Below are 14,537 nucleotides of genomic sequence, written 5' to 3'. Positions count from 1 at the left end.
CCTAGCACCCTTACACCCATGGATGTGTCCATCCAGTCCTTGGGAACGGATACATGTGGACTTTGCCGGTCCATTTGAAGGGCACATGTACCTGGTCATAGTGGACGCACACTCCAAATGGCCCGAGGTGCACATCATGGATAGCACCACGTCTAGCAAAACCATCCAAGTGCTTAAGGGACTCTTTAGACGCTATGGCATTCCACACAGCCTTGTAAGTGACAATGGTCCTCAGTTCTGCTCTGAAGAATTCATCACGTTTCTGAAAGCCAATTCGCCAGCTACACTCTAAACAGAGACAGTTTGAAGTTGGTGAGCCAGTGCTTGTGCGTGATTATAGGAGGGGGGAGGATAAGTGGATGCAAGCTGTGGTGATCGAGAAGACAGGACCAGTGTCCTACAAGGTAAATGTGGGAACACAAGGGGTCTGGAAGCGTCATGTGGACCAGATGCTGACTCGGTCCGAGTCAGACCCATCAGAGACTGCAGTGAGTCTTCCTGCGAGTTGTCCGATGTCACTTCCTCAGACAACCACACCTGACCCAAATACACCTCAACAGAAGGAGGATACTAATACACTTACACACACACTACATGCACCATCAAAAACACCCACGACACCACAGTCCACGGAAAGGATCCACACCGAACGTTCACAGACAACAGAGACTGTACGACGATATCCGGTGAGTATCACACGTCCACCAGTACGTTACAGGGATTAGTGAATTTAAAAAAAAAAAAAAGTTGAAGAATGTTTGCTTTTATAGAATGTTGTTAAATGGTTCTGAGTTGTGAAACTTTGAAGTGATTATAAGACGTGACGTAACTCCTATTTTCTGGTAATGTTATTGAGAAGTAACAAAAAAAAAAGGATATGATGTCTTAAGTTTGTTTCCTAAGAAATGTTTTGTTATTGACAACAAATCTTAGTGGGGAGGAGATATGTGATGTATGAACCTAGAGATGTCCTATTTACAATGAACCCACCAGAGGGCAGACCGCCACTAGGGCATCTAGGGATTCTGAATGTAATCAGTGTGGCAGTAGTTCAATTAAAAAAGTGAGTGAACAAGCAGAAGTTGTCCTCCTTGCTCTGTGTGTCGAGTAATAATGTTTACTTAGTTACACTATAAGGGAGCAACATAACACGGATGATAGTGAAAAAACTTGTTTTAGCTGTTTTTTAGTTTATGTGAAAAAGTGAATGTTCTGAAATATTTGAAAATGCATTGTATAATAAATGATAATCTAAAAGTTATGGATTTGTAGAGCATTTCAACTATTACTATATCAATACACATATTGAATATTACATGGGTACAACTTTATTCTTGGGCATATCTTTAAGATTAACATTCATTAATACTACTGCCTGTTCTGAGCTGTGAGGGAGGGTCAAGTTGCAGAATAATTAACAGTGATGCCGCCACTGCATTCTAAAACCTTGTGGAAAATGCGAAGACGGAAAAGAGGATATTTGGTCACCGCCAAACAGTTCCAATTTAAGTTCATGAACTGGAATGTGAAACATGGTTACTATAACTAGCTAACTAACAACAGGCGGTGTAGTAGTGCCACCTTAGGTTCTCTCTTTGAAATATGGCTGAACTAACATTATGTATCAGTCAGTCAGTAAGTGAAAATGCCTCTTCTAGGCCAACCAGATCTGGCAAAAATAGAAATGATATCCTCTTCTTGGTTCATGTTTTCAAATGTTTGGGTATCTATTTGTTTTATAAAAATCTCCAGAATATTTTTGGTTCCACAGTGTCACATCTGAAGAGCAGTGGTATCATATGGTTTTGTAAACTCTGCTTTTACTCTCACTTGTGTTATATTTAATCCACCCCCCCCCCCCAAAAAAAAAGAGTGGTACAACGTCTCCTGTGTTGAAACCACAAAAGTTCCTGTTTCCTCCAGTTTCCTTAAGACACAGCAGAGGTGTCACACATCCTGAGCAGCAGCACTGTTGTTTGGAGATGCAGATTTGTGTGTCAGAGGTCACCAAAGTTGAATTCAAGCAAATATTCATAGGCAAAGTTGTGTATATGGAATTCCGCTTTCACTGCCAATCTCATTGAAATCAGTTCATGAACAGAAACACAGTGTGAACCCAGCAGCAGTATTACTAAGTTTGTCGCATTTGCAGCAGTACAGGGCCATTGATATCCCAGTGTGTGTTGTGCTGTTATGAGTGTATCAGTCACAGCAGTGTGGAGCTGTTTAAACCCAGTGTACATTACCAGTGATATAAATAAACCATTCAATTATTGGTAAGTATTTACACTTTCCATGCTACAACTTTCTACTCAGGCTTTGAATTTCCCATTTTTAAGCGCAGGCAATTTACTCACAAGTACCAAGCAGCACAAGTGTAGTAGGTCCTATTTTTGCATGCACTGCTCTGCAAAGAGGACCTGGCCACCCTTTCTCTGCATTGTGTTCTTTGTTGTGGAAGAATTACTAAAGACCCTCTGATGTTGGTACCAACCATGGGAGAAATTACTTTGAATACATTTCTGGATTTATAAAACAGAAAAGCATGTCAAACTTTTTCTAGATAGTGAAGATAAAAATGTTTCTTTGGACCGTTCTCAAAGTATTTAAAATTTACCAACTCATGAGAAAATAACATAAAGGTCCAAAATACACCCTCCCTCTTCGGGGGAGGCGTGTCCGTTACGAGAGAGTCGCAGACACCAGTCAAGTGAAGTTCAAAGCAAATCAAAGTATTTATTTACCAAAATACTGGATCCAGGAGAATTTACACATTGAGAACAGTGTGATACCCCTCCCAAGTGAAACTCTGACCTCCCATCATCTGACTCAAAAAGTTATACCCATGATGACGTATAGCCTGGTGGTGAGGCGTTTCTGGCTGATTAGCGTATATTAATATGCATAATTTCACGTGTTAGTACTCAGCTCTTCACGTGCAATATTCAGGTGCCTGTTGTGACCCTGAAGACATTCATTATCTGGCCAGGCTGACAATGGGCCTCTCTTCTCAGCACTTTTTCCCTAGAGACTAAAATTTAGGGAGTTAGAAATACACTTCAAGGCCACAAACAGAAGCTACAAATCAGCGCCTCCATGCCCAACACTATGATGTCAGTGTGTTACAATTCTGTACTGAGTGCACATCTGTTCAAGGTTAGACGTTAAGAATTAAAACTGTGTGTAAATATCAAGTTATCATGCCATATAGTGAAGTTAGCTTATAATATGTCTTTAGGAGTAATTATCATATGAGTTAGTAGTGCAGAATCAAGCAAAAATGTTTAACTACATGTGTAAGTAATTCATAATGTAAATGCTGGTTAGTCATTCATATAAATGCATATAGGGTACAGGATTTCACACAATGAGTATGCTAATTTAACTAATCATCATTTAAGGATATTTGTCAACAAACACAAAGTAATAAAATTGTTTTCTACAACAATTCCCCTTTTTGACCTGTCCAACTGACAGGTCAATACATTTAGATAAATGGTAAACAATTAATGTTAGATTGGTCTGCCTAGGTCACCCCCGGTTTGGCGAGTGACTTAGGTAGAGCGTGATGGCAGATTGTGGTGGTAGCGGGCAATTACACCACTCCTGTTGGGAGTGGACACCTCTGTCCTACCACTCACTCTCTGGACTAAGAGATTACAATGAGCCCTATATGTGTATGTGTTAAAGTGTATTCTTCATCCGTTGGTAGGGATCTGCGCTGGGGGCAAGGATAGACTTTCCTTGTCGTGCCCCTGCCTCAGGGGATTATTCTGCCCCTATGTTGGTTGAGGCTGCTTGATCAGCCTCTTCTGAGGTGTTGTTTTTCCTTCAGTGAATGTTTGATGTTAGGTGTCGGTGTGGCTCTGCACTGTGTGAGGTGGTACCACTATAAGCCTTTACCCTTCAGCCGGACTGCACAACTTTTTCTCTCTGTCACCTGGTAGGGTCCTGTCCAACGAGGTTCGTACCACTTCCGCTTGATGACCTTCAGGAGGACCCAGGGTGAGACTGTCACTTCTGGATCCTTCTCCTCCGTTTCTTCTCCTTCTCTCCTTTCCTGCACCTGTATAGAGAAATCTTTACAAACAGCTTTTAGTTCTTCATATAGCTGTCGGTACTCTGCTTGACGTGGTTTCTGTGGGGACGCAAGCGCATTGTTGGGGCCCGGAAATGGCATGCCTCTCACTAATTCAAAAGGAGTAAATCCTATAGTTCTATTTACTGAACTACAGACACTAATTAAAGCAATTTGAAGGGCCTCAAGCCAATTCATGCCCGTGGCCAGTTTAATTTTTGCTAATTTGGTTTTCAAAGTTTGATTCATCCTCTCCACCTGACCTTGTGAGGCAGGATGATACACACAACCATAGCTATGGCGCAGCCCCAACGACTGCTCCACCCACTGCAGTGTTTTACTCGTGAAATGACTCCCGTTATCTGAAAAAATATTTTTTCTAGGAAACCTATGGTTCGGAATCCAACAATTAATCAGAAACTTACAGACTGATTTTACATCTTCCCTCAGAGTGGGGAGTGCCTCTACCCACCCCGAGAATCTATCTACAACAACCAGGAGATATCTATATCTCCTAATGGGGTCAATCATATCTGTGTAATCCATTTGAATCTCATGTCCATGATAATCTGGCAATGGAAACCTTCCTGGAGCTAGTTTAAATGCTTTTGCTACATTCTGAGTGTTACAAATCTGACATTTAGTGATGTAATCAACCACTAATGCTGACATGTATTGGTGCCACCATTGTTTTAGATTTTCCAGTGTTTTGTTGTTTTCCTATATGTGCCACTTCTAATGCTGAAATTACTGCTAGCAGTTCTGCGTTCCCCCTTTTTCTGAAACAGTACACCATTAATCACAGTGTCTGTTTCAGAAACATCCATGTAAAAACGTAGTGAATAGTCATGTCTGGCTAAGTCAACTGCAACTGATAAGGTTTGTTTAACATCTATAAACGCCTGTTCTGACTCCACCGTCCAAGTGAGCTTACCAGACAAATTTCTCATCCCTAGAGATTTCACCATGTCCCTAAGAGGTTATGTACGTTCGACAAAGTCAAGAATCTATTGTCTGCTGTAGCCAGTCAGTCCTAAAAATGCTAACATGTCTTACACAGTCTCAGGTTTTTTGTTTATATTGGGGAATCCAAATTGGTTGTGTAATATTCATACAAAAAGATATGGGTGTCTGATTAGTGTATCCTACATCATCTGGTCCTGTGGACCACAATGTGTCAGGTAGTGATACTAATAATACCTCCATCTGTAGATAATCACAGTCCTCACAACCATGGTGTCTAGGCAGCAATTAATGGTGCAATGTGACTTGGATGGATGAGTTATCAGTGATGTGATATGTCTGTGTTGACTGTGAAAACATGACACCAGGCAGCTTGGTCCGGACCCAATCCGTGGCCTCATTTGCTCTTTTTACCATAGGGCCCAACTGCTTGGCCTCGTGTCCTGGATGGAGAGCTAATGAAATGTGTGGTGCCGCCGTGTCAGACAGTTTGTACCAATTGTGTTGTTGTGGTGTTAGTGAAACAGTAGATGCCACCCCTTCAGGACCCACATAAATCCCTGTGGTATCAACCGACCACTGTGTGCCCTCTAATTCTGTTTGAAAAGATTCACAGTAAGTTAAATCTCCCCCTACATCATAGAACAGGGTGACACGGAATGGGTCGGGCAGAGGAACGCAGGGTGCCATGGCTGTAATCCAAGGCGACCACTGTTGGAACAAGTCAATTAGTGGTGGTGACGAGTCCGTCTGTCCAGTCACTAAACACCAGTAAATGTCTACTGACTCATCCTGCTAAGGTCTCATCAGGTGTGCGGGTAATACTGTCTTGATGGCTGACCATGTGGCTCCCGTGTCTGCCAGAAAAGTGATTTTGGAGGCCCCCACAGTCAATGACAGCATGGTTTCTGCCCTGGCCCTGCTGTCCTGGTGCTCCTCTGGGCCCCGTCAATGTCCACCCCACGGCTTCATGCTGTATTGGCCAGCAGGAAGATGTGATAGCTCCGGTTTTGGTGCCGCCTGTGGGTGTAGAACCTGGTGTGGACAGCTGGTGTCAGTAAAGAGTGGTGCCTTCCATTGTGCTGCCCAGTGATCCAAAGCCCCACATCTTAGGCACGCCCCGGTCTGGTGGTGGACCCTGCCCCTCCACCTACCATTACCCCGCCACCTGCCCCATGAGTAGGGCTGATATGGGAAATATGAAATTAGTCCATAATTATACGGTGGGTTTTGTGGTGGCCCTGTTTGGGTTGGCATATATGTTTTTCTGTTCATGTATGTTTGGGGTGATTGAATGTTTGGTTGTGGTACTGCAGTCATAGGCATCATGGTGTCAGACCTTGTTTGCTTTTTATTATCATTAATAGATTTCCTGGCCTCTGCTAGTTGAACAGTTAGTAGGTCTCTTTGTAACTTAAGTATCTCCTTGTCTTTATTGTCTAAATTTTCCTTATAATTGTTCATATAGAAAAGATCATAGTCAGGTTCAGTAAATGTCTGAGCCTGTTTCTCTATTTCAGCTGCTTCCATGGAAGTAGTCGATCTTTTAATAATGTTTCTAAAATCCCCCAGTGCTAAAGTCATGCCACCAGTCAGACTGTCCAGCTTTCTTATCCAGGCAGCCGCTCCACTACATAAAGGCAGAAGCTGATCGACCAAAGTCTGTGCATCTGTCAATGATAATGGTACATATTTATATGTTCCTGTACTAGTGGCCACTAATGGAAGCATAGTGTCAACGTTAGTGTCAGACATATATCTGTCAGGCGGGTGTCGGGGTCTGGTGCTTCGTCTCAAAATGTCCGTTTTGTCTGAAGTGTGCATTTCGCATTCTAAAGTCTGTTGTTTTAAGTCCAATTGTCTCTGTTCTTCTAATATGAGTTTTTCCATGGCACCCAATGTTTTGTCCTCATCATCTGCTATAAGTCCCTCATCTTGGTCAAAGTCATCCGTTATGATATGTCCCTCTAAATCAGCTTTAATCCTGATTTTTTGTTTATTTTTACGTGGCATCGGGTTCTTAAATGGTGTTGTCAGTGTTTGTTTATCGACAAGGCGCGGATTATCCTGTTCTACATGCTTTCCCTTGTCATCCATAATGTCAGAACAGTCGGTGTTAATATCTGTGCGTGGATTTAAAATTGACTCGTGTCTTTCGCAATTGGAATACATCTTGTGTGTGTACGTTTGTGTTTCTGACTCTTTGAGCTGGCTGCTCAGAAAGAGAGCCCCTCCCTTGGTGTCCATCCAAACACTCACTCTACCCGATTCTACACTGAAGACTGGTAGGATATTATCAACTATTGTGACGAGGCCTAGGTTGTATGGCGGAGGCGGAGCTGTAGGCTCCTCCCCCTTGTGTTTCATATACTCACTGTCCACTTCCGTGTTCTCCGCAGTGAGTGAAACGGCGTTCTAGTGTGACGGACCTGGTGTTTTCAAAGTAAGAGCTGCGGAATGAGACTGAGGAATGCCATTTTAAAATTTTGAAGCTCCACAATGTCTATTTTAGCTATTTTTAAACTTGTCTTTGCCTTAGGTCTTTGGAAAAGGCTAGCCTTACTAACCTCTGCTTCAGCCTGACGTAATATTTCCTCCAGCTCTCTTTTCAACTGATTAATACCGGTGATTAAGTTTTCTCCCGTGTGTAATTTAGCCCACATTTCAAATCTCTGCAGCACACTTTTGTGCACAATATCCCGCTTTTTCAAATATATTTCACCCCGTTTTAATCCCTCAGTTATTATTTCAAGTTGTTGTACAAACGGTTTCCATTCCCAATTCCCCACGCCGTAAATGGCATTTAATTCATTATGTAAGTCTCTAGCAGTAGCCATAGTGTCTGTAAGAAGCTGATTAAAAAATTTGACCTTACCTGAATTGGTCTTCGTTCTAGTTCACCCTTTAATTGCAAATCAATTATCACCGCTAGGTTTCATCGCAATTCTGAGTGAACCAAAACAGTTTTCCCAGGGTCTCCCCCGCAGAGCGCCCACGCAGCCGCCGCTGCTCTCAGCACAGTCCTCCTTAGTTTACATAAAAGAAAAAGTCCAAAGTTTTACAGTCAAGTTTACAAACTCAGCCAAGAAAACAGAACCACCTCAACCCTGTGAATAATTTCACAGGTGGATAGAAAACATAAGTTTGTCTTCAAACACAGTATTGAATTTAGAAGCAAGTCAAGCCTAATTTACATGAAGTATGAAACCGACCCACGGACCGAAAAAACTTATTAGTCAGAAGCAAATAACACGCCAATATATGAAATAAAATTTTTAATCAACAAAAAAGCTAGGAAGACAGGACAGTGAGGTCACAACACAGAATTAAACCAAAGACGATATGTAAGGTACGAAAACAATGTTCCAGAGACACTCAACAGTCCACAGGCCACAGTGAAATCACAAGATATATTCTAGCAAGCAAAAACAAAATTTTATGAACTACTGAATTTAGCAAGCAAGTTACAAAATATGTTATGATGAACGAAAAAATTGAAACCGAGGCAGAAAATAATTTTTTAGACGAACTACCATAGTTAAAAAATGCAAACTAAACCGGAAAAATAATATTCTTAGGACAATAAGCAGTAAACAAAATACAAAATATATTTTATCCACCACCAGCCTAAATTAACAATATCAAAGAAACCAGATTCAAAATTAGAGCAAGTGTTCAATTAACAATTTTCCCTATAATTCCCATGTTTAAACCTTACAGTTACCCCAATGTATCCTATTAATTCCTCAGCTTTACACCTTGCTCTCCTTTCTCCTATTCTCAACCTCTAAAAACGTCTTTCTGGAGCTCATTGTCTATATTTTCTTAATGTATAGTCTCCAAGAAAGCTCATTTAATTTACTTTATATATTTTGTTTTAAAACGTATTCCGTTCAGGCTCATTGTCATAGATAAACAAACCCCTCATTTTATTGAGGTTCATATACTTTAAATAACTGTCCTTGAACGAAGCTCATAATTGTTACCATTTACAAATTTCTTTCCCTATTAATTTCTAAATCTCTCTTTCTGACACTTTCCGTTCTCTTTAAACACACTCTCTCTCTGACACTCTCTAGGCAGAGATGTCTTTTCCCCCCTTTTCTCTAAACACACTCACATAAAATTTATGGCTCTTTACAGCACATGGAGAGTTCTCCACACACACACACTCAAAAGCAACCGCAGAAGAAAAGGGGGTTGATCAGTCCCCCACTTTCTCCATTTTCTCCCAAAAAAAAATTGTTTCAGCTGACACACACACATACACATACACAGCAAGACACTCCTCTATCGACCTCTAGCGAGCAAAAACATACACGACAGTCACATAACAGCCTGTAAGAATAACAGGCAATTGCAAACAGACATAAAACATGAGTACACAATCAAATTTCATTAAAATATACACCAAATTGTGGCGGGAACAACATCCGCTCTTTTTATTTTTCGCGGGGACAACTTCCACTGCTATTTTTAATAAATTTGCGGGGACAACTTCCGCTACTATTTTTAATAAATTTGCGGGGACAACTTCCGCTTATGAATATACTTCTGAGGAGACGAACTCTCACGGCCTACCCTTAGACCAGGCAATTAACATGAAACCTCGTCAGGTTCCGAGCTGAGGACGCCACCACTCTGTCTCAGATGGGTACAACATCCATCTATTCCATTTTAAATTCCATGATGGGTACAACGTCCATCTATTCCATTTTAAATTCCATGATGGGTACAACGTCCATCTATTCCATTTTAAATTCCATGATGGGTACAACGTCCATCTATTCCATTTTAAATTCCATAACCAAGCAACCCCAAAAGAATAAACCAATAACAAATTATAAAAACATATTTAAAATAAATTGATTTGCTCAATACCCCACTCCGGACCACCTTCGGGGCTCCACACCACTCCAATTTAAAAAATCCTATATGCAGAATTTGAATAAAACAGGGTCTGCACACCCACCTTAGTATGTTGCGGCCGCGAGTGGAAAGGAGTCCTAAGGTGTCCGGTCTGGACCTCCCGCACGTCGGGGTCACCAATTTGAAGATAAAAATGTTTCTTTGGACCGTTCTCAAAGTATTTAAAATTTACCAACTCATGAGAAAATAACATAAAGGTCCAAAATACACCCTCCCTCTTCGGGGGAGGCGTGTCCGTCACGAGAGAGTCGCAGACACCAGTCGAGTGAAGTTCAAAGCAAATCAAAGTATTTATTTACCAAAATACTGGATCCAGGAGAATTTACACATTGAGAACAGTGTGATACCCCTCCCAAGTGAAACTCTGACCTCCCATCGTCTGACTCAAAAAGTTATACCCATGATGACGTATAGCCTGGTGGTGAGGCGTTTCTGGCTGATTAGCGTATATTAATATGCATAATTTCACGTGTTAGTACTCAGCTCTTCACGTGCAATATTCAGGTGCCTGTTGTGACCCTGAAGACATTCATTATCTGGCCAGGCTGACAATGGGCCTCTCTTCTCAGCACTTTTTCCCTAGAGACTAAAATTTAGGGAGTTAGAAATACACTTCAAGGCCACAAACAGAAGCTACAAATCAGCGCCTCCATGCCCAACATTATGATGTCAGTGTGTTACAATTCTGGAGTGCACATCTGTTCAAGGTTAGACGTTAAGAATTAAAACTGTGTGTAAATATCAAGTTATCATGCCATATAGTGAAGTTAGCTTATAATATGTCTTTAGGAGTAATTATCATATGAGTTAGTAGTGCAGAATCAAGCAAAAATGTTTAACTACATGTGTAAGTAATTCATAATGTAAATGCTGGTTAGTCATTCATATAAATGCATATAGGGTACAGGATTTCACACAATGAGTATGCTAATTTAACTAATCATCATTTAAGGATATTTGTCAACAAACACAAAGTAATAAAATTGTCTTCTACAACAATAGATAGATAGATAGATAGATAGATAGATACTTTATTGATCCCCAGGGGAAATTCAAGTATGAAATATGAAATAATAGTTACAAAAAATTATATTTACCCCATATATTATAGAAATAAACAAATACATATTACTGATTTACCTTTTAACTTGACCACTAATATCATATTTAAGTTAGTTTCTTGTTGATACCAGTATTTTGTATATAAAACATATTTGCTTCACATTACAGGCAGCAGTAGCATGCCACATTTCCCTATTTGTACACGGTAGTATGTCCAATAATACACAAAATATGTCTACCAAACATCCAGATAAATAACTCTGATGACATCCCGCTTCATTTTTTAAACCATTTTTATCCTTAAATTGTACATTTCTTAAAATTTTGTAACTCGGAGCTGAAATCTCACCTACTTTTCTCCAGTAGTGCTCTCAAATGACTGGAGAGTTTATGTCATAATAGCGCCTTCCAAGGGATGCAAGGAAAAACAATAAAGATAAATGTGCAATCACAAAAGTAATTTTTCCAAAAATATATTATGGAATAAATATATATTCCATAAAAGTATGGAAGCAAATCTGTCTCATCAGACTTTGAAATATTACCACCTTTGAATTTGTAGCACTGAATTTTTTTGCACTGAAATTATGCATCTGAATTTTGTTGCTTTTGAATTTAAGTCTTCAGATTTCCACCTCTGAATATTTTGCTTTGCAATTATGCATCTGAATATAATTGCTCTTGAATTTAACTCTTGAATTTTCAAGAACACATTTTCACTATTATTATTCAAGTTTAATAAATTCAGATAAAAAAATTAAGTTTAAAAAAATTAAAACAATATATTTTGAAGTTCCTCAAATTCGACAGACGAAATTCAGATGCCAAAATACAAGTGACAAAATTCAGAGTACACATCTGGAAAAGATAAGCAATCGATTCATTAGGATTTTCTGTTCCACTTTAAATGGTGCAATACTTGCATTCTGTCGCCATTAGATGGCAAAATACGAACACAACTTCCATACAGTGGAAAAACTGTTTAGCTTCCTTCCATGGATATTATCGCTTTATTTTGAAAGTGTCTCAAAAATCTGAAAGGCTCACTATAGACACAATATAACAGACTATTGATATCTTGAATATTTAATATAATATTTCAAAGTCTGATGAGAGATTTGCTTCCATACACAAGCGTCTGCTTTTATAACTCTACAAGTGCACTCTTGATTTGTATGTATAATAATTGTTTTTTTATATGGCAATTCTTCAAGATCTACCTCAGCGAGGCGAGGCTCAGCATCATCATGGTGACCCCTTGACTCAGCCAGCATCAAAGGTTGTAACGTCTGGGCACACTACAGAGAGACTGCTGCTGATTTCTCTGTGTTGTCTCTTCTTTGTTTTGGCCCTCACCTTGGGAGTGCTCTGTGAGTCCAAACTGAAATATATGTCAATATTTTACAAACAATCTTAATGAATGGATTCTCACAGCAAATTTCACCTTTCTTTGTGAATTTCTGTCAGACTGTAAATCTTTTGTCAGTACTTTTTCTTATTTAAAATCTTTTGACTATATCTTCTGTTTCTGTTCCTCAGATGCCCTTGCCATGAACACTTCGCATGAAGAAAGTGTCCGCCAGCTAAGAGGTATGTGTCATGAGCACCTCTGTGTGTGATAACAATACTCAAACAGAAACATTAGTGAAAATTATTTACTTCCACATATTATTATTATTTGTAGCAATTTACATTCATCTCTATTCACCCTTACCTCATTTTGTTACGGCTCAACATTAGCATGGATTATAACACAGGTAATTCCTTCATCTAAAATACTCGGTGCATATGTATGTATTTATTTACTTTCGTTTCACAAAACCTTGGTAGAAATTACAGATCACAAGCTTCAGATATCCACAGACATATAAAAAAAACACCTAACTAATCTGACAAATGTGTAGTCTTCACAAATTTGAACAGTTTTTGTTTTTTTTAGAAAAGCACTTTGGTATACTGACACTGAAAAGTATCTGCAAATTTATGTTATGATACACTGATAATATTGTTAAATGATGGTAGTGTTTAATCATTTTTATGTCTCTGCTGATGCCAGTGTTGATATCAATACATAATTTATCAAATGTACAAAAATAGTTGAAAAATCTTATTCTGCAAAAATATTTAATTTTGTGGGGTTAAATATGCAGCAAAACAATGTTTTTTCTCAGTAGTACAGTGCCATCTAAACAGTCTTAATGTTTGGGGCCAGCCTGGGAGAGGCATTTTTGCTGATTGAATGATCAAACATGGAACTTTGTTGAAATGTGCATGCATGAGACCTAGGGTGGTGACTTTTATAAACCTAAAAAAGAGGATATCACACTTCCAAAGAGGACAAAAAACCTTAATCTAAAGATTGCATTTATCAATTTCAAGAAACTAAGTATGTTATGGTGTCTAGCTGAAATGTTTTCATGAGTGTACATAATATTTTCAACATCAAGTAACATCAAAACCTATATAAAAGAGCTAACCAACTTGAACTACAATTTTTTAACCAAACCTACATATTTGCAATAATTAAGTCCTTTCCTTGCTGTCTCGAAGAGTCTGTTGTTGGCTAAGAATTTGTGATACATCTCTGTACACCTTTCTGTGAGGTTCACACAGATCTCCATCTCATTTTTCCATGCGATGCTCATCACTGAAAAAAACACGCTCTGGATGAGCATCACTGCAGGGAATGGAGAATACATAGGCACTCACAATCTTGAGATTCTTGAGGGGCCCTTCAGACATGGTGCGTAACTTCAGGTACTTCTGCTCACTGTTGCAGTTCTCTACTTCTGGAGAACTGGGATATGCCTCACACTTTCTTTCTAGATCTGGAGTAAGCTGTTTTAGCCTGGTGTTCACAGCATAGTCAAAAAAATAATCCCTGAGCCTTCTCTCAAGGCTCATACAGATTTGTCATTAGTTAAATTCTGGATTTGACAAGTCAGGGGCTTCCAATTCTGAAGTATCCTGTCAATTTATGGAAGCAATGACAACCCCCTCGACACAACATGGCGCAAAATATTACATTCATTACTTCGAACAATTCACAGAATTCTTTCAACGGTGCTGTCCGACTAGCTGAAATGCTGAAGTGGCTGTAGACCTTGAGCATGATATTTTCAACATCAAAATCTATTTTTCCTGCAGTGTATTTGGATGTATTGTGGACTATGTATACCCAACAGTTTGCTGCAGCAATGTCATTTTTAGACTGCTTTAGTTTTTGAAACACACTATCGCTGTAAAAATCAAGCAGCAGATGTTGCACACCCTTCTCAAAATGAAAGTATCTCAGGACAACGAGAAAACACTTTTCTGCACCTTTGTTAGAAGCATCTGTTGCCACTGAAAATGGCAGGCTGTTTTCTTTAATGTAGTCCACGTGTGTCTGGACAGAGTATGGAGCTAGCACGTTTTTGCTAAGAGATTTTGCTTTGGTTTTCCCATATGTCACATCTTTAGAAACAGGAGAGTCATCATAAATTGACTTTAATTCAACAGTCCA

At 39.5% G+C, this 14,537-nt stretch overlaps 1 protein-coding gene across 1 annotated transcript in view; it reads left to right on the top strand.

Moving 5' to 3' along the window:
• Positions 1-359: 359 nt before the first annotated feature.
• Positions 360-14,537, top strand: part of LOC136707257 (C-type lectin domain family 4 member D-like) — a 39,433-nt gene continuing 25,255 nt past the window's right edge. The window contains exon 1 of the mRNA XM_066681225.1: positions 360-686. Within this exon, the coding sequence (XP_066537322.1) occupies positions 360-686 (327 nt within the window). The remainder of the gene's footprint in view (positions 687-14,537) is intronic.

The sequence above is a fragment of the Hoplias malabaricus genome, chromosome 9 (genome assembly GCF_029633855.1).
Source record: "Hoplias malabaricus isolate fHopMal1 chromosome 9, fHopMal1.hap1, whole genome shotgun sequence".
In the NCBI taxonomy this organism is placed as follows: domain Eukaryota; kingdom Metazoa; phylum Chordata; class Actinopteri; order Characiformes; family Erythrinidae; genus Hoplias; species Hoplias malabaricus.
Note: the sequence above shows the minus strand (reverse complement) of the source record. Positions and strands in the feature narration are given on the sequence as shown.